Consider the following 24,904-nt stretch of genomic DNA (forward strand, 5'->3'; position numbering starts at 1 on the left):
AAAGTGTTTCATAAGGTTCAGAAACAGAGAAGCAGGACACTATCATGGGTAATCAGACAATGGAGCACCCATACTCTTGAAAACATGATAAATGCACGTTCTCTGATTAATTAAGTAAATAAGGCTTTTATTCAATAAATTATTTCAGTACATTACTGTTAATACTACTTTTGTCCCTAAAGCTTTAAGTACCATTTGCAGGTAATGACCTGATTTGTAGTTTACTGCTAGCACTACGCAGGTACACACTATTTCCTCAACGTCAACATTAGGGCTTCTAAGACATGTTTATAACATATTTCATGCACTCCCTCTTCACTGGTATATTGCCCCTGGAGGAAAGCTTCTAACGAATGCTGCAAGCATGACACATTCAGACTCATATAGGTCGGAATATGACCTCAGACCTTCATCTTCTGTTCCATGACTGGCTCCACATTCTTATTGTTTTAGTTGACCCTAGATGCTGAGTATGTAAAGGAAAAACTCTCTCTGTTAATGGGTGCTCATGATGCGAATCTCCCGTTCCACCACATCCCAAATGTACTCTATTGGATTGAGATCTGGTGACTGTGGAGGCCATTTCAGTACAGTGAACTCATTGTCATGTTCAAGAAACCAGTTTGAGATGATTTGAGCTTTGTGACATGGCGCGTTATCCTGCTGGAAGTAGCCATTAGAAGATGGGTACACAGTGGTCATAAAGGGATGGATATGGTCAGCAACAATACTCAGGTAGGCTGTGGCGTTGAAACGATGCTCAATTAGTACTAAGGGGCCCAAAGTGTGGCAAGAAAATATCCCCCACACCATTACACCACCACCAGTCTGAACCGTTGATACAAGGCAGGATGGATCCATGCTTTCATGTTGTTTACTTAAAATTCTGACCCTACTATCTGAATGTTGCAGCAGAAATCGAGACTCATCAAACCAGGCAACATTTTTCCAATCTTCTATTGTCCAATTTTGGTGAGCCCATTCCAATTGTAGCCTCAGTTTTCTGTTCTGAGCTGACAGGAGTGGCACCCGGTGTAATCTTCTGCTGCTGTAGCCCATCTGCTTCAAGGTTCGATGTGTTGTGAATTCAGAGATGCTCTTCTACATACCTCAGTGGTAACGAGTGGTTATTTGAGTTACTGTTGCCTTTTTATCAGCTCAAACCAGTCTGGCCATTCTCCTCTGACCTCTGCCATCAGCATTTTCACCCAGAGAACTGCCACTCACTGGATGTTTTCTCTTTTTTGGACGATTCCCTGTAAACCCTAGAGATGGTTGTGTGTGAAAATCCCAGTAGGTCAGCAGTTTCTGAAATACTCAAACCAGCCTGTCTGGCACCAACAACCATGCCACATTCAAAGTCACTTAAATCACCTTTCTTCCCCATTCTGATTGGCCCCATACTTTAGCAGATCGTCTTGACCATGTCTACATGCTTAAATGCATTGAGTTGCTGCCACGTGATTGGCTGATTAGATATTTGCGTTAATGAGCAGTTGAACAGGTGTACCTAATAAAGTGGCTGGTGAGTGTATATAAAAGTGTTACAAATAAATCAAATCACCTATCACTGGAATCTCTTTGACTCCCCTATATTCTTTCTTTTTTAAATAGGGTGTAAAAAAATCTTCCCACCAAAATATATAAGTAAAAAAAAAAATAGTGGTGCCAGAAGACCTACATTAAATGCTTACTATAACTAAATAAATAAAAATCTCATTTTCCCTAGGTGAATACTTGCTGCGAGGGGGATGTGAGCACTCTGATGATCACCAGATGGCAGCATATATATTTCCTACCACAAGAGAGTGAGTAATGTGAACTAAGAAGGCATGGGAGGAACAGAGCACCAGGCAGGTGTGCGGACAGACGTAGTCATGCACTGCCGCGACATTGCGCGGCTTGTAGTAAATCTAACATGCTGCCGTCTAAAACACTATGAAGCACAGCGTGTGCAGAATCATACCCCCGTCATCCGCTCCGCTGTCCCTCCTTTTCCATAGCTCCTCGAGTGTGTCTTTCCCATTCTCCCAGAAGCCGCGGTATTTACATAAAGGTTTCAGTGAATCATAAGCCGCGCTGACATCCGGAGGACAGATGATAAAAACGTGTGTGCGGGAAGTCAGCTTTTCACGTGCCAAGGGATAGTCATGGACTCATGCACGTAGTTGTTTTTTGCCAAATAGTAAATCGGACACAAAGGATCAGTGATAAATACATTGTGTCATACGAGCTGCACTATTCATTTGCAGGTGACGAAGTGTCCTGTATGTGATAGGTTGACTTCAAACAAAATTTTTCTGCACATGTATAAAGGGTAGATATTGTTTAATGTATCTAAAGTATCTGGGTGTTGAGAATATGGCCAAGACTACATATACATTTGCCCTCAACAAAGATCACATTTGTTAAATGTGTTTTGTTTTTTTTGTTTTTTTCCTAACAAATATTGTTTAAGACAATTTGCTAATTCCTGGACTTGGCAAACTGTGAAAAAGACTTCTCTGAGGACAGGGATGTGTAGCATCCTCACTACTGAAATCCCATGACAGAAGTCTTCTGCTACTGGGAGACCAAATTATCGTTTAATACATTTAGCCCCCTCTTCCCCATCAACCTTCCTTTATCCAAAAGGAAAACAGGCCATGCCCTGTTTAGTGAGCTTTAACAATGAAGCAATAAATTTAGATGGTGGTTTCACCTTCAGCCCGGATGCCATAAATCCACCACAATTTATCTTTAAACAGGGAGACTTTTCTAAAAGCCAATGAAAATACATTTTTTTGGGTTTGTCCTATTTCTGCAGGCTCGGCAGTTCACCATTGGCCAGTCACAACACTCAACACCTTAAAAATAGCAAAAGATCTGTCACTCTAGGCCAGGGCATTCCAAACATGGTCTTGGCACTTCCCTCTTCATCACTTATGGTTACTGAAAACATATGTTTAAGTTTGTCCAAAACCTTGTCCTTAAACCAATTTTACTGCAAAGCAGGTTTGACTTATTATTTCAATTTGCTTTCTCTGAACTCTTAATTTCTGGCAAATAGTTCAGTTTCAGTGACGAGGTGTCCATACCACATTCAAAACTTCACTTATTTCACTGATAAAGTTTCACCGTCCGCCAATAAAGCAACTAAAATGTAACCTCTCGTACAATTAATAATTTAACTAAAATACAACTACACTACAAGAAATGAAAGAATGAAACTGATTTAATTGAATAAGGCAGTGCTTAAATTAAAATGGGATATTACTTTCCGTACAATACAGTGTCATAAACTTATATGACATCAAATGTGTCTAATAAAGAATAATAAATAGCTTGTTACTGTAAATCATTGAAATTGAGGTTTAAATTAAGGAGCAAAAATGGGATGCCATATGGACTCAGTTTGTGAACTTTTTTAAAGCATGTTGAAATTCCAGTTCAAAAGTTTTTTTGTCCAGAATTGTGCAGGAAGGTATTCTGTGGGAATTCTGTAACCCTCGGTGTTAAGATTGGGCTGTCACAATCTTATTTACCTCTGAGAAAACTCCAGTACAATTAGAATTTCTGCCTTCCACAAAGTCGATCCGCGGTTTGACTTGTTATTTCGAATTTTCTGCATGGTATCTCCGAAATCTCCAAAAGTTACCCTGCTGGGTCCAAGTTGCCCTTTTATGTGCCCCTCTATCACTTCTCATTTTGAATACCTCTCATTATTTTGGAAGCCTCGAGTGAAAGACGATGAGATTTGGCAGACTGAAAATAATTATCTTAACAGCCCCATATGAGGTCCAGTAAAAGGTAGGATTGGCGGAGAATGACTTCTGTAGTAATCTTTTGAACTGTACAGCTACAGCTGTACAGAGCTACAGTGTGCTATATGCAGAGTGCTTCAAAAACGCCATTCGCCAGAAATGTATTTATGCTAATAAGAGTAATGCTGCTGTTGGTTTTGTGTGCATATATATTACTTTTTGTTTGTTTCATTCATTTAAATATCCTTTTTTAACTGGACCTTTCTCAAGGGGACTACAGGGGGGCTCGATCGGGATTCTGATATCTTCAGGATCCAATGATTTAGTGCAGTTTAGGCAGAGGATGTACTGTAACTCCCATGTGGAAGAAAGCTTGTTTTGGTCATTTAAGGGTCTTTTTAAATTGCATGACCTTCATTATTGACACTCGCCACCACAGGAAGCCAGTGTGTTCTTTCAAAATAAACAAAATGTGCTCTTCCCCAATACACATGCACGTACGCACACATGCACACACACACACACACAAAAACACGCACACACACATACACATAAATACACACACATACAGGCACACACACAAACACACACACATTCACATAAATACACATACACACACACAAGCACGCACACACACTGACACACACACACATGCACACACACACACGGACACACACACACACTCACACACTCATACACACACACACACACACACACTCACACACTCATATACATACACACACACTCACACACTACCACATATACATACACACACACACACACACACACACTCACACACTCATATACATACACACACACTCACACACTCACACACTCATATACATACACACACACACACACACACACACACTCACACACTCATATACATACACACACACACACACACTCACACACTCATATACATACACACACACACACACACACACACTCACACACTCATATACATACACACACACTCACACACTCATATACACACACACACACACACTCATATACATACACACACACTCACACACTCATATACACACACACACACACACACACACACACACTTTTTCCTCCGGTCATTTCCTTATCTGCCTCCTTTTCCCCTGTGCTCACTTTTCTGGCTGACTAATCAGCGGTGGGACTTTCACTGTTGCGCAAGCTCAGGAAAGCTCTTTAAATACTTTCTCCCATTAACCTGCAGTGAAGTGAGCACGGACTGCTCGTGTGGGGTTGCGAGAGACCCACGATGAAGACGCTTCTGCCATTATTTATCTCCGTTAGCATCTGTATGATGCGGACCAAGGCTGACACCAGGGAGTTCTACATTGCAGCAGTGGAGCAGGGGTGGGACTACCGTCACCAGGAGAACTTGGATGCCCCACTTGTGCAAAGGTATGAAGACTTTTTTCTGCTTATTGCTCTAATTAATTCATCTCACTGTAGATAGTAGAGACTAATTATATACATTAACATTGAACCACCTGCTGCAATGACAAATTTAGCAATATTTCTGTTATTCGTTCATGTTTTAAAAGTAGTCGCATGAAAAATGTGCCATGCACTTATTAGTACCATATTACAACTAAGTAACACTGTAAATAGCTACAAATAATACAGTTTTGTTGATTATTTGTTCAGCCCTTGTTTAATTTTGTTAATTAAAAAGTGATTCAGCCCCATGGCTGTTATAACAGATGCTGTTTTTCATATACAATGATTCTGAAATACATTTTTACCAAATGTTTAGCATTAATAACGTGTCAATATTTTATCATACAGCACATATAGTAGTGTTCCCGCCAAATATTAGTATCTGTTTAAAAAAAAAAATCAATTACACATAATAGCACCTGTCTTCATCAATTTCTAGAAAGCGAATTCTGCCCTCCAAGAATGGCGTTGAGCAATACATGAAGGCTGTTTACTGGGAATATAAGGATTCCACATTTTCAACTCCGAAAGCCAAGCCACCGTGGATGGGTCAGTATATCAGTGGCGGGTGGCATATGTTTCACACTTTGTGTATCTGAGTGCATGTGCGAACTGAACTGGTTCCCACCTGGCCTCAACCCATCTCCCTCCTGGCTTAACAATGGTGGAACAACCTGGGATGAAAGCATCAGCTAAATGCCTAAAATGTAAATATGTTCTTTATGGAACTTGGCGCATGTCCCAGGAATTGTGGGACATCAGTGGTTTTTAATAGACTAGCATTCCCCTCTGAGAGTGTAATGCAGTGCAGAAAAAGATTTTCCTTCTGTCACACAACTTGTGGAAACTTATCTTGATTTTTAGACAAATGGAAGGGTGGGTGGTTTTGTGAAGCTCATACTGTCCAAACAAATTGTTGTTTTTTTGTGCAACAGGTATTCAAGGTCCAACCATAAAGGCAGAAGTCAACGACAGAGTTCTGGTTCATTTCAAAAATTTTGCCTCCCTGCCCTTCAGTATCTTCCCTGTTGGCATCTCCTATTGGAAGCAATCTGAAGGTAAGTCAGTAATGGATATAGATAGTCATTGATTTGTACAAATGATTTTGAAGATTTTCTCCTCAGGGATGAACCGTTATCATGTTTGAAAGGGAAGTATTAAATCACAAGACATGTACTAAGACAGGGGTGTCAAATTTAATCCAAAAAGGGCATATGCGTATGCCGGTCTGATTCCACTTATCAAGGTCTTGATAGAAGACCATGATTAGTTAATTAGCTGAATCAGGGCCAAAACTAAAAACCACTGGCCCTTTTCGGATAAGACTATACACCCCTGTTCTGAGATAAAGCAAAAACATTTCAATAACCCTTGCAGTAAGCATTGTGACTATACAGCTTCAATAAACTTTCAGCAGGCTGAGAAACCGGGGCTCTCCACTGTACGGAGACTATCTTGTACAAGCCTGCTTGCTAACTGGACAGGGCTGTCATTCAGGGGCAGGTTACGATGATGCAACATCCAACCAGGAGAAAGAGGACGACGCTGTCCCCCCAGGGGGCTATTATCGCTATGTGTGGGACATCCAGCCAGCAGACGGGCCCACCCTGATGGACCCGGACTGCCTCACGTACTCATACACCTCCCAGGTTGACATCATCAGGGACTTCAACTCCGGGCTTATCGGTACTCTCCTTATCTGCAAAGCAGGTGTGACTCTCGGCGACATCCCACGACCGTGTAACGAACATTTCTCCTTCTCCCTCCAACGAGGAGCCTAATTCCCTGATGTGATGTTCCCAATCTAGGGAGCCTGAAGAGAGCCAGTCAGCAGGAAGTACCAGAATTCATTTTGCTTTTTGCCATTTTTGATGAAACGAAGAGTTGGTATGGAGAAGGGGGCATGGCACGGGAACGGGTCATTAAGACCAGAGCGAAAAAGCAGTATCACACCATCAATGGATACGCCAACTCAACTTTACAAGGTCTGTTATGCCCTCAAGTTAATGAACAGGTTTCTGAAAATTGAAAGCAGCTTATTTATGTCTAATGTGCACGATGTGCGACTTGTTTTTCCAATATGTTCAAATTGTTACTGTTTACAGATTTAATAGTCACAACCTCTTTTCTCTCATCACTCATTTAGGCCTGAAAATGTGCCGGAGAAACAATGTCATTTGGCACCTGATCGGAATGGGCTCTTCCCCAGAGATCCACTCTATTCAGTTCCAGGACCACACCTTGCAGGTCAAGAACCACAGGAAGGTGTCCCTGGAGGTGACACCCATGACATTGGCCACTGCAGAGATGAAGCCTACTGCTGTTGGGAAGTTTCTAATTTCCTGTCAAATCCACTCGCACCAGAAAGGTATGAACCACCTCACTGCTCTCACCAGACACCATTTTACCGTTCCATTATATTTCTATTGAAACACATCTTTTCCCTAAAATGTGAAATTTAACAAAGAACAATAACCACAAGTCCACATTAGCCCAGTTGTACAATAAATGCAAGTCTTTGAAGGGGAATACAACTGCGACTGGTGTTTTACGTGTGGTCTTTCTCCAGCTGGAATGACCGCGTTCTTCACTGTGGAAGACTGCCCGGAGCCATCAGACTCCCTGAATAAGAAGTATGTCGTCAGTCCAGACGATTACACGGACTATGACATGGAGGACGCAGTCAACGCTATAATGGTGAATCCCATGCCGATGGTTCGGTCCGTGAAAATGAGACCAAAGGTGTGGAGGCATTACATTGCTGTGGAAGAGATCACCTGGGACTACGCCCCAGATCTTGGGGAAAAGGACAGGTGGGCTGCGGATCCCTCGCACGGTTCATACCATTCACTTTAAATTAGCACTTAGCATGGTCTGATGCTAATGTGCCCATGTTGTCATGTTTCAGGACACTGGCATCTGAGTACCTTGAGCAAGGCCCACAGCGGATAGGGAAAAAATACAAGAAAGCCATCTATGTTGAATACAGTGATGACCGTTTCACTCATCGAAAAGCAGTAGAAGGAGGATTAATGGGGCCTGTGCTACGAGGAGAGGTTGGAGATCAAATTGAGGTAAATATAGCGTTCAGCAATTATTCAAGGAGCGGGCAATTTTGTGAATTTGTTGTTGCAGTGAGAACAGAACAAACAAGTCTAGGATCTACCAATAGCCAAATTTGCTTCCTTTGGAGAATGGAGATGATGATGATGATGATTATCAGGATCATGAGTATTATTTTAAAAAAAATATTTCAGAATATTGTCCACTTCTTACACGTAAATGTGTTCTTTCTGAATGGTTTGTAGATAGTCTTAAAGAATTGGGCAAGTCGGCCTTTCAACATCTACCCAAATGACCTCACCAGCGTCCATGCTTCAGGGGGAAAAGATTTGCTCAAGGGTAAGAAAACCACATTATAATAGATAAGCGCCTGCAGCACCGGCTGTACGGCTGCAGTGTTTTTTAGGAACGATCATCCTCAGCGTTTTCGTAGCAAAAGCGTGGCTACGGTTACTGCTGTAAAGAGAACGACCTGCGATGCGACTGCTGCCGTTTCCACATTCGCAGGGAAAAGCCTGCGGGACTTTGCTGTGCAGCCCAACGAGACGTTTGTGTACCTGTGGAAGATAACCTCCGAGGATGGGCCCACCGCAGCAGACCCGAAATGCCTGACCCGCCTGTACCAGAGCACCGTAGATCCGGTCCGAGACGTAGCCTCGGGTCTCATCGGCCCCCTTGTTGTATGCTACAGAAAGACTTTGGACAAGAGGGGCAACGTGGTGAGAACTGGTTTATTTTCTTCTGTTTATCAACCCGTTCTGCCAAAATCTGCCTGATGTGTACCTCATAAGCCGCGTTTCCACCAAAATTACCCGGAACTTTCAGTCCCAGGAACGACTTTACCAGGAACTAAAAGGTTCCTTCAGCCAATGGTTGTCTGCGTTTCCACCGGGGTCTAAAGTACCGCGAAGATTAGGCAAATTAGCCCACTGACGTTGTCGTCGGTCCATCTGTCATATGATTTCTTCTGTAATGCCATACTACCACCGAAGTAGCCTACATTATTTTCTAATAACCGGGACAGCCCGGAGGGGTTTATTCCACTTATATACAACGGGTTACCAACAATGACTATATATGGTTACTTTTGTATTTATTGATTTTCATATATCCTCTCAAACACATTCATTAACAGCAGAAAACATGCACACGTTGTAAACAATTTGCTGTTTTATTACTTTCTCGTCGTCAATTCCATATAGGCTAATCGCAAAATGACAAGAATAGAACGAAAACTCGGACTTGCGTGAAAATGTAAATTAGTAGTGGTACAGCCACCGTTTGCTTTCCTTCGAAGTTACTGCTAGCCGAGCAGCGAAGTGTGCCCTCCAGATGCGAACCATGCACCATAAATAAGTCCATAGTCTTCCTGGTCTTTTCGTGGAATTGAAAAATGGCAGTAAAATTACGGCAGTCTGAAAAAGCTAAAGGGAAGATTACTAGAATTAACCCGTTATTTTACCCGGATAAAAAGTGCGGAAGGTGATTTCCAGTTTGCTTGTACTGTATCACCAATGTTAATTATGCAGAACTACCGCATACCTCACATAACTGTATCAAACGTTTTGAGTCAATTACAACGGGCTAACAAAGAAAATCCGGAAGAAAATATTCAGCAACCGAATTAATCCGTTTGAATGTTTTGGTAGCCTACGTAATATGCTGTCCCAGCACGAATGCTTAGCATTTTATAAAACGAATACTAAAGCAAGAAAAGAACAGAAGAGCACACGTTATAATTCCAAGACGTTGACAGGCTATAACCAAAAGTAGGCTACTGCGCCGCATAACATACAAGTTTGATTTGAAGTTATTATGAAAATAAATTGGTTTGCCGCTGCATATTTTCAAACATGGCGGGTAATGGCGGAAAATAAATACAACACAAATGCTACGAGTACTCGACCAATCAGAAATGTTCAGCGCTGCAAGCTCCACCCAAAAGGTTCCTGTACTTTCGGAAAGTACTACCCCCCGAGCAGGAACGTTTTGGGGGGTAAAACAAAGCCCCCAGAACTAAATTTAGACCCTAGTTCCTGCGGTGGAAACGCACTGAGTTCCTCAAAAGGTTCCTAGTTCCGGGGTATAGTTCCTGCGGTGGAAACGCACTGAGTTCCTCAAAAGGTTCCTAGTTCCGGGGTATAGTTCCTGCGGTGGAAACGCGGCTATAGTTATCAGAGGTTTGTTACAGCCTGAGCTTAATTGTGTACTTCCCAAGAATTTAAATGATTCTTTCTTGGGAATACCCCTATTAGAAACTAGGCATTGTCTAATTTCCTAGGAATAGGTTCACAATTAGGCTCAGGTATTCCTACAGTAAGTATTTTCAATTTTTTACGGTAGTAATTATCCAGTTATATACTATACTTACCACATATTAGCTTGTAAATCCCTAGTACTTAGAGGACCATGAAATTAAGTGTTACCAATTTGGTTGGTAGAGCATAATCCTTTTTTGCCCTTTGTTCCTACAATGTCCTGTAGTTTTGGCCAATTAGGAAAAATACATCATCAGAACTGTGGGCACTATGAGCAGTGAACCAAAAAAATATAAACACAAATCTAATCACTTAATAGGGTGCTGCATGGGCCACACCATGTGACCAGTACAGCCTGCATCTGTCCCAGTACAGCACTGCCAGCATTTCAAATTCTGCAGGTGGAATATGGCTTAACACACCTCCAAGAGGCAATAAATGAACTGAGGCCTGGTTTATGGAAATGGAAAACATTATCTCAGGTTTCAATAGACACTATCTTATACATGCTCCTATGGATTTAGATCTGGTTCAGACTGAGGAACCCACGATATACAGATAACCTCATTGCCATGCTGAGCGACTACTAAATATCCAGCTGTAAATATGAACTGAATGTAAAACATGTATGCTGCGTAAGGCAGTTTTGGATAAGATCACATCATAAATTCCTGTGGTACATGTTATTGAAATTGAATCCTTGCTCTTTCTTCAGCTAATGTCAGATAAAGAGAAGCACCTGATGTTCACTGTTTTTGACGAAAACAAGAGCTGGTACATCAATGAAAACATACGAAAATATATTAAAGACCCCTCCACAGTGAACCACAATGACCCTGGGTTCTATAACTCCAATGTAATGCACAGTAAGTATCAGAACATTTTGTTAAATTAAATATAATCTTCATGTTGAATCATTCAATTTTTTTAAATTTTCATGAAATGATTAACAAACAATAAACAAAAACATTCGCAAATTGTAGGTCTGTTCATTCACTAAAACTGTCTCAATGCATTTTGGTGAAAGACCAATCTAAGCAGCTAAATGTTGACCATGTTTTTGCCATAGATGTCAACGGGTACATGTACAACAACCTACGCTTCAAGGCCTGCCTGGATGATGTTATCTTCTGGCATGTGGTGAACGTGGGAACCGATAGCAAATTTCTGTCTATCTACTTCACGGGAAACATCTTTGAGCGTGACAAGGTGCACCAGACTGTTCTCACACTCTTTCCCATGGCAGGGGAGACAATCAGCATGGAGATGGAGACAGTGGGTAAGATCAAAGGATTTGTGTTCTGCTACATTTCACTTGATGCGTTTTCACGGAAAACATGACACATTACAGTCAGGTATTTCAGATATAGTATTGCCACAAATATTCAAAGGCAAAATTGTCCTGTTCTCTGGTACTGTGTGTCTTTGAGTGAGGCACACCCACGTTAATGTGTTACACAACACATCACAACAGTTCTTATGAAGGGCATCCAGCTAAAGAATTTGCTTTCAGTGAAGTGACGCACCGTTGGTGTTGATCAGACCCTTGCCATGTCTACATCACATGTGGATGTGACTTCTGTGGGAATAGTGTCACCCAGTGAGACAACATTCCAATTGGGACAGTATTCCCACCTGGCACTGTTAGTCTCCTGAGACTGTAACTGCACTGACCTTAGAGTGAAAAGAAGTGTGTCACCTCCTAAACTGACAAGACATTTCAGCAATGGGATAAGTATGTGTTTGTAATTAAGCATTCCAAATTGTGAAATGAAAGACTCGCATAGCTTCGTGACATCAACACTGCTGCAATAGTGTGCACTCCATTGTATGTGCACGACATGATGATGGTAACTCTTAACTGTATAATTACAGGCGCATGGGAGATCAGTGCTTTGGATTCCAGTCTTAAAAACCGTGGCATGAGCGCTCAGTATTCTGTACATTACTGTGACCAGAAGTTGCCTTTGGTGGACTATGAGGAGTACTACGACTTTTTGGATGACGACTCCTGGGAAAACAACATTGCAAGAAGCAGCAGCGGAAGGAACAGGACCCTAACTGTCAGAGTGTGCAAGAGGCCGGTCACCAACAACACTCTGGCTGCGACGGCCAACACCACGGTGCACAATCTCAAGCCCGTCTGCGTGATAAAGCACATCGCAGTCAAACAGAACACAACTGCGTTCTCCAAGGGCGACATTCCTGACGATGTCCTACAAGAGCTTGACAGAGAGATAAAGAGGAGCTCTGCTGAACGTCACCAGAGGTCCCCTACAACATCCCTTCCAGTTAATGACACAGGCAAGCACTCCGATTCTCAGTCCGATCTGGCGGGATCGATTTTGAACAACACTCTTCCATCAGACTCTAGAGAGTCCTTGGAGGAGAACTGTGGAACAGCATGCCATCGAAGAGTCAGGAAGAGGGCAGCAGACGTTCTCATGGTAGGACCTGTGACCCCTGACCTCCACACAACCCCTCAAATGGTGCCCGCAGAACTGGAAGAGAAGGAAGAAGCCAATGTCAGCCTTCCAACTCCACACGTGACACTACCATCGCTCACAGATGTGGACAATAAGCAGGTCAATGAAAGCAAAGAGCTGGGGATAGCAGAGAGTATGTTTGAAAAGGAGCAAGAGGAGAATGCTACAGTTGACGACCTTGAAAACATATCCCATGAGCTGGGCTCTTCATCCACTACTGTCCCAAGCCACAGTCAGGGAAGCACTCTCAAATCGCTGATGTCCACCTTAAACAGCAAGCTGCACGGAAGTTCTGAAAGTGACAGGTTGCTAAGGCGTAATGCCAAAGAAGACGGCAAAGGTGAGGACAAAAAGTCCAGTGAGCAGCAGGAGGACCAGGTTCTGAAAGATAATTCAGACTTAGAGCAGGGCAATTTCAGCCAGTTTGGCAAGGAGCAGGGCAGTGTGAACCAAACAGACTCTGGTTACAAAGCCCTGGATAGGCAATCTTTGGACTTGCAAATCCTAGATCCTCAGGTAAATGGTTCAGAAAGCAGCAACTCTACCAGACGAGGCCTGTCGCTGGAATATGATGACTACAGCCAAGAAACCAACAGCTCTCGGATGGATTTTGATTTTGAGGAGGACTTAAACATGCGTGCCTCGGATGGTAAATACCGCAATTACTACATTGCTGCAGAGGAAGTGATGTGGGATTATGGCCTTAAAAAACCACAACAGTTAATAAAACCCAGGTACAGTGTACATTCTCTCATTCTGCGCACATAATGTACTTTCTGGCTGAAACAGTTTGTGTAGCATATTTTTGCTTTATATTTTGGGATTTTAAGATAACCATTTTAGATGTATATTAAAGCAAACTAAATAGCAATCTTGGGGCTTATTTTTAAAAATTACACTTCTAAAGAAGGTTTTACATTTGAAGTGCCCAATGGATATATCTATATTATAGTAATATTTAATTCATAAAAATACAGCATGTAGAAAAAAATCCTTTAAGGTCCCTTTACTACAATAACAAATCCTTCCGATACCCATACCGGTGCTTCCATATTTAGGGAGATGCGGATGGGAATGAGGAAGTATTTCCCAGAATACAAGAAGGCGGTGTTCCGGGCCTACACGGATAAAGATTTCCTCCGCCCTGCCACTCGAGGAGAGTTAGAGGAACACCTGGGAATCATGGGGCCCGTGATTCAGGCTGAGATCAACGACCTTGTAATTGTGAGTGTGCAGGGCTACACTACAAATGCCACTGCCCGATGATAACTTCAGAATAAATTTTTCCGGAGAAATATGAAGAATTACGAGAATGATTTTTGTGGGCGGGCTCTAAATGTAATTCATGCATCTATTTTTTCAGGTGACGTTTAAGAATCTCGCCTCAAGGCCGTATTCTTTCCACCTCCACGGAGTTTATGACAAAAGCCAAGGGCCGGCGAATGGGGAGGCGGTACAACCCAACGAGGTGCGTGTGTTCAAGTGGAAGATCACGAGGAGGCAAGGGCCGTCCCCCAAGGAGTTTGACTGCAAGGCCGGGGCTTACTACTCGAACCTCAACATGGTAACCCTCTTCCCTCTCTTAAATCAGTGAAATGTGAGACTATCTCATCTTGGTTTTGTATATTTGCATCAGTTTTGCAAGGTTTAATATAGTAAGTATAGCATTGTAGAGTATAATATGGCATCTGTGTTTCACTTATCTGTTTGTGGAGAAGCTGGAGTATGTATGAACAGGCATAAACACACATAAAGACCTGAACCACCAACTAACAACTTAAGAAATCCCATCAAATATAGTTTAAGAGCCTGTTTAACAAGCAGAAAATGTGATTTTTCACGTTTTGAATGAAAGGGGTAACCTGATCTGTGTACATGTGTGCTGCATGCATGTGTAACAGGAGAAAGACATCCATTCTGGACTCATCGGCCCCCTGATCGTGTGCAAGCCTGGCACCCTCCATCCCTTTACCGACCTCCAGCCCGGAGTCCAGCAGTTCTCCCTCCTTTTCACCGTGTTTGACGAAACCAAGAGCTGGTACTTAGAAGATAACATTCAAAGGTTTTGCAGGTCACCCTGCACCATCAGAAACGAGGATCCTTGGTTCAAGCTCAGCAACAGGTTTGCTGGTGAGACTCCATGGTTTTGATATCAAAGGCACCACACTAGAGTCAGTACAGCTCAAATGCTCGGAGTGTATCTCAGTTTCCTTACCAAACGGGCAGGTCACCAGTGAAGTAAATGCCAGTCTGCAATAATGAATGATGTGAATGACTGGTCTGGGGCTTACTGAATTTCAGAACTTTAGTATTGCAATGGGTTTGCAGCCTGCTGGTTAATCTTTTGTGATCACATTTCAATTAATGCAAATGAGGTGACCAATGCATGACTATTTGCTGGAGTATTGCTGGATGTTTTTCACATTATCCAATTGGCTTTACAAATTTTTAACTTGTTAGAGAAGAATTTCATTACATGATGCAGGCAATTGAAAAAAATCTTAAAGCTGAACACGCATTACAAAAGAACACTCGTTGCAGCGGGTGAATAATGAAGAACTCATGTTTTCATGAGTCACTGTTCTAAGCTTTACCAAATTGAATCTTGCCTACAGTGAATCAGAGAAACTGAATATTAAAGTTGCAACAGCTGAAACACATTATAGTGTTTCATCATTTTCAGTTACCCAGTGTTATTCAATGAAGGCTTTGTTATAAATGTACAAACAAACATTACTTTCATTACTGAGAATGAAATTTTCATAACAAAATTAGTCAAACTCCCTTATTGCCAGTAGAATACAGTGACCGCAGATGTCTGGCAATTCTGAGCTCTCATTGTAAATTATTGTGAGAAAGAAGAAACTGCTTGTCAGAACAATTGAACTGCTAGGATCACTTTTAGTGTTTTGCACCTGCTGACGCTGTATTACTTCTTCCAAAATGTTGGTCAATTTATGATTCACTTGAGAAGCAGGGTTCTACTGATTAGGAAGGACACTTATATCAATGCCATGAGCAAAACTTGCTTTCTCCTTCTCAGCGATCAACGGCTACGTGGCAGAGACCCTGCCAGGGCTGTTGGTGGCACAGCACCACCCGGTCCGCTGGCACCTGCTCAACATGGGCGCCGGCGGGGAGTTCCATTCCGTGCACTTCCACGGGCTGCCCTTCACGGTCCGCAGCGATCAGGAGCACCGCATGGGCATCTACAACCTCTACCCTGGTAAACACAACAGACAGCCTTTACCATCAGTGCCGCTATCGGCCCTATAAGAATAGGGTATAGTGGCTTTGGAGTTGAGCTACCTGCTCAAATATGTAAGTGTCAGTTTAGGCACTGTTGTTGTAACCTTGAGCAAATCTCTTTAGTTAAGCTTTTCCAGTAAATATTCATCTGTATAAATAAACAGTATTTACAATAGGAGATGTGCCATTCTCTAAGTATGTTGCTAAACAAACAGGTAATTCAATTTGTTGCCAGTCCTTCACCATCACTATCTAGCCACCAGTGCTTTACCATTACGGTGTATTCATCAGTTTTTACTAGAACAGTTGAGACACAGGCTTACATGCTTCATGAATGCCTTTGGTTACACAGTTAACAGACTTGAGGTGGCTGCAGTTCAAAGGTAGGATGGCAGCAACAATGGAACACAGTGTGCTGTTCTGATGAAACACACGTTGCTGCAGTGCAGGATCGTAACAAAGTCCCAGAATCCTCTGGGTGAATGATTTAATTCGCATAGGAAGCAGTGCTAATGAGTGTCAACCCTGTTACAACTGCAACTGATTTATGATCATGCAATTACTCCCCACTGGTTGCTGTAGTTTTAAATGCCGAAATTAATGAGAAGAGATTAACTGAACAGCAGTGTATCTGTAGAATGGGGTAGGGCAAGGAGGGTGGCATGAAAATTGGGGTTCACACTCATGCTGAGTTCCCTCCTTTGTCTGACACTGTCTCGGTCAGGGGTTTTTGGCACGGTGGAGATGAGGCCGGCCATGGTAGGCACCTGGATGGTGGAATGCACCATCGGGGAGCATCAGCTGTCAGGGATGCGGGCCAAGCTCCTGGTCTACAGCTCAAGTAAGTTCCTGATATTCATAGAGTTTTCAATGCAGCATACTTGATATTTAAGAAATGGAATTATACTCATTACCACTTAGTACTAGATGTAATAGACAAAGAAAAAATACTTCTTTGAGAGTTTACTTCATTGTGTGTCATATCCTTGACATATTTTGGAATTTACCTTGATGCATTAGCATACCCATTATTTCAGTTAATTTCCCCTTAAACCACATGTTCCTCATTATTATTAACAAGACAATTCTTTCTATATCTACAGTGGAAGTAAAAGTTCCCATTTTGGCCAAAGAGAGCTGAAAGCTATGGGGAAACGCTTTAAATTAAACACTTTGAATGTGCAAACTAACCACAAGTGTGCAGTTGCCTCATCTGTCCCTTCCCCAAAAGTTTGGTGTCATAACCTTACTTCCTTTGGTTTATAACAGCCCCTGAAATAGGGTTCTGGAGTTCTGACTGACATACAATCTTAGATACAGTGCATATAATGATATCAGATGCTGTAGTATAGCAACTGAATTACTGATGCCAACCATACTGTTTTATCAGCTCATTTAGCTCATTTAGCTGTGTTTTATCAGCTTGGAAAATCTATTGATTTACAGTTATTCAGCTTGAAACCGCTAAATAGCAATGTCATCACACTGTGCTGCCACCTCATCATTCTCAGGAAATGTAACCTTCTGCTTTTCCTCAAACCCATGGAAAGTGGCAATTTTGTCTTTTTATAATTATTAAAGAGCAATGTTGCAGCGATTCTGAGAAATTACAGGTTTCTTGTAAGTGAAGGGTCATGACTAAGTTAAGTTTATACCGCTTACTGTACTCAGCAACAGTGCTGCATAAGGTATAAGCCATGGGGCAAGATTTGTCATGGTAATTACTGAGCCGGGTGAAGCTAGCAAGAGTTGCCCACAATTTCATGAAGAAGTGTTCCAGAATGTGTCAAAATACTACATGACAACACATAAAATTATGTACAAACAAGTATTTCATGTTAAATATGAAGAAAAAGGAATGTAAATAGCATACTGATGATAAACTGCTAGAAAACAAAAACTATGGAGCTTTGATCTTCAATTGGTTTACAAAATGCTGGTTGGTGATTAAACTGAATATTATATGTTATACAGTACTTTGGGTTAATAACAGTAGTAATTTAAAAATGAAATAGTTAGTGCTAATTGATAATGTAGGGGGAGAGGGAGAATGTGGAAAGTATGAGTGGCTGAAGGTCAAGTGCAGACATTAGTAAAACAGGGTGGATATGGACCACAGTGGCAAAAAGAAGGAAGACCAAGCTCTTGTTATTTCTCTGCACTAAGCATCAACAACAACAACAAATTTCTGGATTAGGAGTTGGGAAACTAATATCTCTGTTTTTACTAAACAGAATGTATGCTATGTTCAAAATATCATCCAGCAAGTAATAGAAGTGTGGTAATTCATTCAAATCAATTAAAAATACACACATGATTTTCAAGTAGAATAACTGGCTGACTACTGTGGTGACAAGTTATGCAATATACAGACTAATTGTAAATGATTAATGCTAGCCTTACAAATCTTGTGGGAATAATTTGCTAAATGCTTTGCACAGGAAATACGGGATGCAACTTTGTACTTTATATTTTTAAGGAATTTCTGAAGAGTTTTTTTGATTGCTTCTATTCTAATTCAAACTAATACCTCTACTTTTACATATTGTCCATGTTAACATTAATGTGGTCAGCATTTTGCTGCAATTATTTCATCTTGTCCAGCTGTAAGATAAAATAGCACAGTCATAATGGAAGTCCCTAGAACATCAGTAAAGTAGTAGTAGGTTTCTCTATGTTACATTGAATTAAATAAATGTCTTCTCTTTCAGAGTGTGTTGAACCACTAGGTATGCGGACTGGAAGGATATTAGACACTCAGATCACTGACTCGGGCCACTATGGTAAGCATACCTAAAGCTAATGTTTATGCAATATGCTACAGTCTTCACACATGATCACTGTGTGCTTATAACTGGTGCCATTTTTTGTTTAGTTTGAGTAATTTTTGTTGTTAGCCTAAAGTTTACGTTTGTAAAGGTACCAAATAATTGTATTTAAATTTTGATTGACCAGTTAGATTTACCAGTTAGATTTGAGTCATTTTTGTTGTTAGCATGAAGCTTAAACCGGTAAAGGTACCAAATAATTGTAATTAAATTGACCAGTTACATTTGCCAGTTTACCAGTTACTGTGTGTGTATATGTGAAAAGCAGTAAAAATGAGCTGAGAATACCTGTCCTATTTTCCTCAGGGAACTGGGAGTCCAGACTGGCAAGGTTGGGATTGTCTGGCTCAATCAATGCCTGGAGTGCTGTGAACAAAAAGTCTTGGATTCAGGTACAGCAGATTAAATACTGAAAAGCAAAAGGATATGAAAAATCTTGCATGGTATGCCTTTAAATATTCACAAAAATAAGTGAGCAGCTGCTATAAACAACAATGTTCTTCTGTGTGTCAGGTGGACTTGATGAGGCCAATGGTGCTCCACGGAGTTCACACACAGGGGGCAAGTCATGGCCTCTCAGAAAGCTTTGTGGTGCAGTTCACACTCTCCTACAGCCTTGACCAGGAGACTTGGAAAACATACAAGGGCAACAGCACCAAACCAGAAATGGTCAGTAATCATGAATCCTATTCTAAGTGGGTTGGTTAAGGGGGGTGGAGGTTTGGGGGTGGGACCCAAGGGAAAGGTATCTGAAACAGGCTGAAAGATGCACTGTTGAGGTACAGTATGTGTCTGGGGTAGAAATTTGGGTGTTGGCACATTTTTATTTAACTTTTTTTGCCTTTCCATATGAAATTGAGATGCTTGCATATGAAATTTTTTATCATCTAATGTCGTAGTGATAGAATAAAGTGGGCCACTGAAGTGGGGATGGGGGCTGGGGTTGTGAAAAAAAATCCTCTTCAAGGGTTAAAGCATTTTATTTCCGCTGATGGATTTGTGGTATGGAACATCCATGAACCTGGTGCTCTGTCTCTGTTACTGTCAGTTTCCCCTTTACAACCCGTTGTTTCCCTTTTATCTTTAGGTATTTATCGGAAATGTGGATGGCTCCAGTGTCAAAGAGAATTATTTTTCTCCTCCAATAATGGGCCGCTACATCAGACTGAATCCTGAGACGTTCCAGAACCGCGCTACTCTTCGCCTGGAGCTCTTCGGCTGTGATTTAAACAGTAGGTCCTGATTGTTCACGCGTGTGAACCCAAAGGAGCCCAGCCAGATTGTGACAGGCCTAAAATAACTGTTTGTAACTGTATGTAACTGTTTTTAATGCATTTGTTATTTTATAACCGCATTGGATCAGAAAATCACTTTGAAAAATATTTTTGATGTGCTCGTAAAGCCACTTTATGAGAGCACAAAATGTGTCTCACTTTATGAGCGCATTGTATTTCTTTCCTAAATGTACCAGCAATAGATTTTGTGCAGTATTCGCAGCTTTTTGTGTCCTGCTATTTTTCAGGCTGTTCCACACCAATGGGAATGGAGAAGATGCGCATTCCTAACCAGAGCATTAGTGCTTCCTCCTTCCTTCAGACCTGGTTCCTGACCTGGAGTCCCTCTCTGGCCCGTTTGAACTTGGATGGAAATGCTAATGCTTGGAGACCCAAGGTATTTCCTTTACTGCCAGTTCACCCATGAAGTCTTGTGTGGCCCCTGTGGGCTGCCTATCTCAGTCTCTCCTTTCCTTTCCTTTATTTATATTGTTGTCTTGTCCCTTTGCCTCAATGTAAGTGCACTGGTTTGGAAATGCTTCCACACTGAAACTCCCACATCATCAAGTAATGTCCACTCTGTAGTGTTCTTAAAAAACAAAATTGGTTACAAGTAAGATTCTATTGACTTATAAGTAGTATTTTTATGAATTGATGTTGACCAGCAATGCTTTGAACCGGAATTTGTAATATCGCATATGATTGTGTTTGAACGCCTGTGCCATTCTCTTACAAGACCAACAACCCTCACGAGTGGATCCAGGTGGACTTTGGGGAGGTGAAAAGACTGACAGGGGTTATCACCCAGGGGGCTCGGTCCATGCTGAAGCACATGATGGTCACAGAGTTCACCGTGTCAATCAGCAATGATGGCCGAGTCTGGTCCAGCCTACTGGAAGAAAACTCATCAAAGGAGAAGGTACAGTACAATTTCCCCATTTCAAGACCCTGTTTGATCACCATAGACCAGTGGTCCCCAACCCTGGTCCTGGAGAGCTACAGGGTCTGCTGGTTTTTGTTTTCACCTTAAAATCAGCACCCAATTGAGACCCAAGACACCAGGTGAGTTGAGTTAACTGTGTAATCAACTGCTCTAATTGATTCATGAAGTGCAGAGTCACCATGAAAACCAGCAGACCCTGTAGCTCTCCAGGACCAGGGTTGGAAACCACTGCCATTGACTCACAGTAGTATAATTAATGGGATGATTAGCTGGCTTTGCCACAATTTCTGCCGCTTGTACCATGCTTTTGATATATGGGTCTTTCATTTAACATCTACCACCATGCAGAGAAGGCCACAGGGTGGTATGGCCTCTGGGATGTCTTTTTCATTGAAACGTAACAGTTTTTTCATTTAATCTGAAAAACAGTATTTCTTCACAGCTCAAATGTCAATCAACCATGCCCTTTAAGCAGTAGCTGTCAGAATACTAAACATTTCACAGCAGTTGTCAGAATAACAAAGCTAATCTGTTATCGGGCGAATGACGTCAATGTTATCGCCTTTTCCATTTTCCTCAAGGTCTTCCTGGGAAATAACGAACATGACGAAGAGATTCTGAACTTATTTGAGCCCCCAGTTTTTGCCAGATACATCCGGATCCAGCCCAAAGGATGGTACAATGAGATTGCCTTGCGCCTGGAGTTCTTGGGCTGTAACACACAGCAGAGGCTCTGAATCCACAAAGACAAGGACTTCAACAGTTCAAAATTCTGGTCCAAGCCAGCCGTAATGAAAATGTTGACTGTTCTAGATATTTGAATGTGTTGTGTCTGCCTACATAAACCAAGTCCTCTTTCAAGCTACCAGAACCATGTTTCCCAAGTTTCAAAAACCTGCTAAAATATGCTATTCATATTTAAGTTAATCTCTTTCAACAATGCACTGATGTAATAACAATGGAGTACTATGTTAATTGAAAAATATCAATTTAACTTAGTGCTAAATTCCATACTACTGTGTGTGTGTTCATATGCGTGTGTGTGTGTACTTGTGTGTGTGTGTGTGTCGGAGAAATGTATTCAGTTTTGTTGAGAGAAAAGGATAAAGTTCTTATTTTATAAATTTTTTATCATTTGTGGGGTTTTTTAAAACCTTTTTTTTACTACTTTCATGATCACTGTTTTCAAGACACTGTACATTTCTGGCTATTTAATTTATCAATTTTTATATGATTTATGAATTGTAGTTCCACATTCTCATCTTTCCCTTTCCCCTTTATGCTCTTAATGGCTTTTCACTAGAATAATCTATGTGAGGAGAATATTTAATTCCATCTTGTTTGTATGTATGTAGCAATATGAACAAGAAAAGCAGTACTAGTTTGTGTTTTATTTGTTGAACCTAAATGTTTATATCACTTTTCATATACTTTTTTAATGTGTATCATATTTCATATAACCAAAACAGTGTGTTGCCTGAAATAACAATCAGCGCTCCTAAACATGTGTGCTCAATTTCTCTTTCATATAGTCACTGTTATGTATGTCCTTTTGGTTTTTTCGATTATTTACTATTTATTTTGCTTGTATTTTTTTACTGCTCTGTTAGTCTTGTCTACTATACCTTTCACATTTATATACTGTATAGACCTGAATGTAGCCTAGAGTATACTATACTGGGCTCCTCCCAGTACCCTTTCTTTAATTTACTCTCAATTTTCTACAGCTAAGAAAAGCTAAATTAGGCACCAAAACTATAAGGCCGTAGGCTCAAGCACAGAGACAGAGATTGCTTATTAGATTCACAGATGTTCTAATAAAATAGTTTGCCCTTACCAGGGCTACCATGCAGCTCTCATTTGTGTTCTTTACCTTTGGGAAGTTCACTTCTTGGAGCAGCCCACCATCTCCTTGACAGTGGCAGATTATCAGTGTTTTTACTTCAGTTATTATCAGGCTGCAGGCCGTCCGCTACCTCCAGTCTGGGGAAGTTCAGTTGGAGTGTCAGTTGTGTGTAGAGAGAGATTAAAGAGTCTGGCAGGAGATGTATTATTCTCTTTTCCTCTTCCCATTCAATGTATTATTCAAGCACTTGGACAATGTTTTCACAGCTTATCCACTTCTCAGTGTTTTCGTCTGGCTAGCCGCAAAACGATGTTCACTGGTCACATCGTATCATAGTTCTTGTTTTGTGAACGGCTACGTGCTGTGTATATAAAAAACATGAGTTATGGCTTAGGCGCAAACGATGGATTCATTTTTCACGCTGTCAGGTTTTGCACTGTGATTTTGATGTGCACCTTGGCAAAGAGGGAGCAGTGGAGAGACACAGCATGCATTCTAATGTGCGTGCTGCGGCAGGCTTGAAGCTGCTCTGTTGAAATGTGAAGGGTGGAGTTATCAGTTCCTGTCTCAGGAAATTTCAGAACACAGTGTTTAGTTTGGAAGTTTTCTTTCTTTCTTTTTTTTCTTGTCTTGAAATGAGGGGAACAAATATGGGAAACTAAGAAAATAATTATCACCTATCTTGCCCTTATCAAAAAGTACCAATTCAGAAAGATTTGCTAATGTTTAATATGCATAAATATTTTATTCCTCAACATAATTGTTGCTAACTACCGTAAACATTCAGTGAAAAAAAAAAAAAATATTGGTAAGAATTTCTAACAAGGCCATATCTATAATGAGTATAAATCATGATTTATAGGACAGTCATAATGCAGTTTAAGCATTATTTATAATAATTACATCTAAGTCTAAGTAACATAATTCTTCATAAATACTAGTTACTTAAAAACATGTTGTAGCAAGATTGTGATACTATTGCTTGGTTGATATCAATGGAATTAAGAACTTGGGTTGTTCTAGAAGACACAATATTGGTTTGGTTTAATATGTGTCTGGACAATTTTCAATGGCAGTTGGTGAATTTTGGTCATCTATCACTCTCACTACCTGTAGAGTCCACCAGGGTACCATATTAGAGCCAGTTTTGTTCTCAGATTATATGGTGCTCCTTGGCACATATATTACCCAGAACTTGCAGTATTACCTAAAGGAATTTAGCAATACATGTTAATAATATGGATTTTTTATGACATATTTAAAAGACAGCTGTCATTTTACAAGTAATGAAATGTACCAATGTACCAAAGCAGACATAATATATTAATAATGTTTCCTGTACTGTTAAGAACTCAGCACAAATACCGGAAAAAAAATAGAATTTTTAGTATAACTGAATAAGAATTTAGTCAATAATATAATATCGCTAGAGGTCCAATGACAGGTGATGCAAGCGTGTATAGGATGTCCCATTTCCTCAGCATCTCTGTGCTGCTTGCTTACTCATCCTCTACCCTGGTCTTCTTCCTTCCTGTCCTTTATAAGTTTTGTGAAATATGAGAAAAAGTAAACGAGGGCAATATGTGCACACAGGCATATGTGTACACAGTGTGATGTGGTAAAGTATACTGACGAGAAGCACAAAAATTAGCAGGTGATGAGAGTGGTATTATGAGGGATCAGATCTGCTTAAGTTGTTGGTTCCGCTGTTTCTGAAAGTGCAGGACCATTTTTTTAAGACGAGCTCCAGTCAAGACAGTGTTGGGTCAATAAA

At 41.0% G+C, this 24,904-nt stretch overlaps 1 protein-coding gene across 1 annotated transcript; it reads left to right on the top strand.

Moving 5' to 3' along the window:
- Positions 1-4,740: 4,740 nt before the first annotated feature.
- Positions 4,741-23,136, top strand: f8 (coagulation factor VIII, procoagulant component). Its single transcript, XM_064326023.1, has 25 exons — positions 4,741-5,144; positions 5,623-5,732; positions 6,119-6,241; positions 6,681-6,893; positions 6,992-7,168; positions 7,330-7,551; positions 7,753-7,996; positions 8,092-8,257; positions 8,492-8,585; positions 8,754-8,965; positions 11,220-11,370; positions 11,574-11,783; positions 12,380-13,724; positions 14,049-14,214; positions 14,354-14,554; positions 14,892-15,120; positions 16,034-16,216; positions 16,964-17,080; positions 18,951-19,022; positions 19,374-19,459; positions 19,581-19,736; positions 20,155-20,299; positions 20,590-20,738; positions 21,078-21,260; positions 21,866-23,136. Exons 1-25 carry the CDS (start codon positions 4,999-5,001, stop codon positions 22,019-22,021), a joined length of 5,256 nt encoding a protein of 1,751 aa, XP_064182093.1. The 5' UTR covers positions 4,741-4,998; the 3' UTR covers positions 22,022-23,136.
- The last annotated feature ends 1,768 nt before the right edge of the window (positions 23,137-24,904 follow it).

The sequence above is a fragment of the Anguilla rostrata genome, chromosome 3 (assembly GCF_018555375.3).
Source record: "Anguilla rostrata isolate EN2019 chromosome 3, ASM1855537v3, whole genome shotgun sequence".
Classification (NCBI taxonomy): Eukaryota; Metazoa; Chordata; class Actinopteri; order Anguilliformes; family Anguillidae; genus Anguilla; species Anguilla rostrata.

Coding starts and splice junctions, on each gene's coding strand:
- f8 (XM_064326023.1), top strand. CDS start 4,999: ATGAAGACGCTTCTGCCATTATTTATCTCCGTTAGCATCTGTATGATG. Junction 11,784..12,379: donor CATGGAGATGGAGACAGTGG/GTAAGATCAAAG, acceptor GTATAATTACAG/GCGCATGGGAGATCAGTGCT. Junction 15,121..16,033: donor GCTCAGCAACAGGTTTGCTG/GTGAGACTCCAT, acceptor TCTCCTTCTCAG/CGATCAACGGCTACGTGGCA.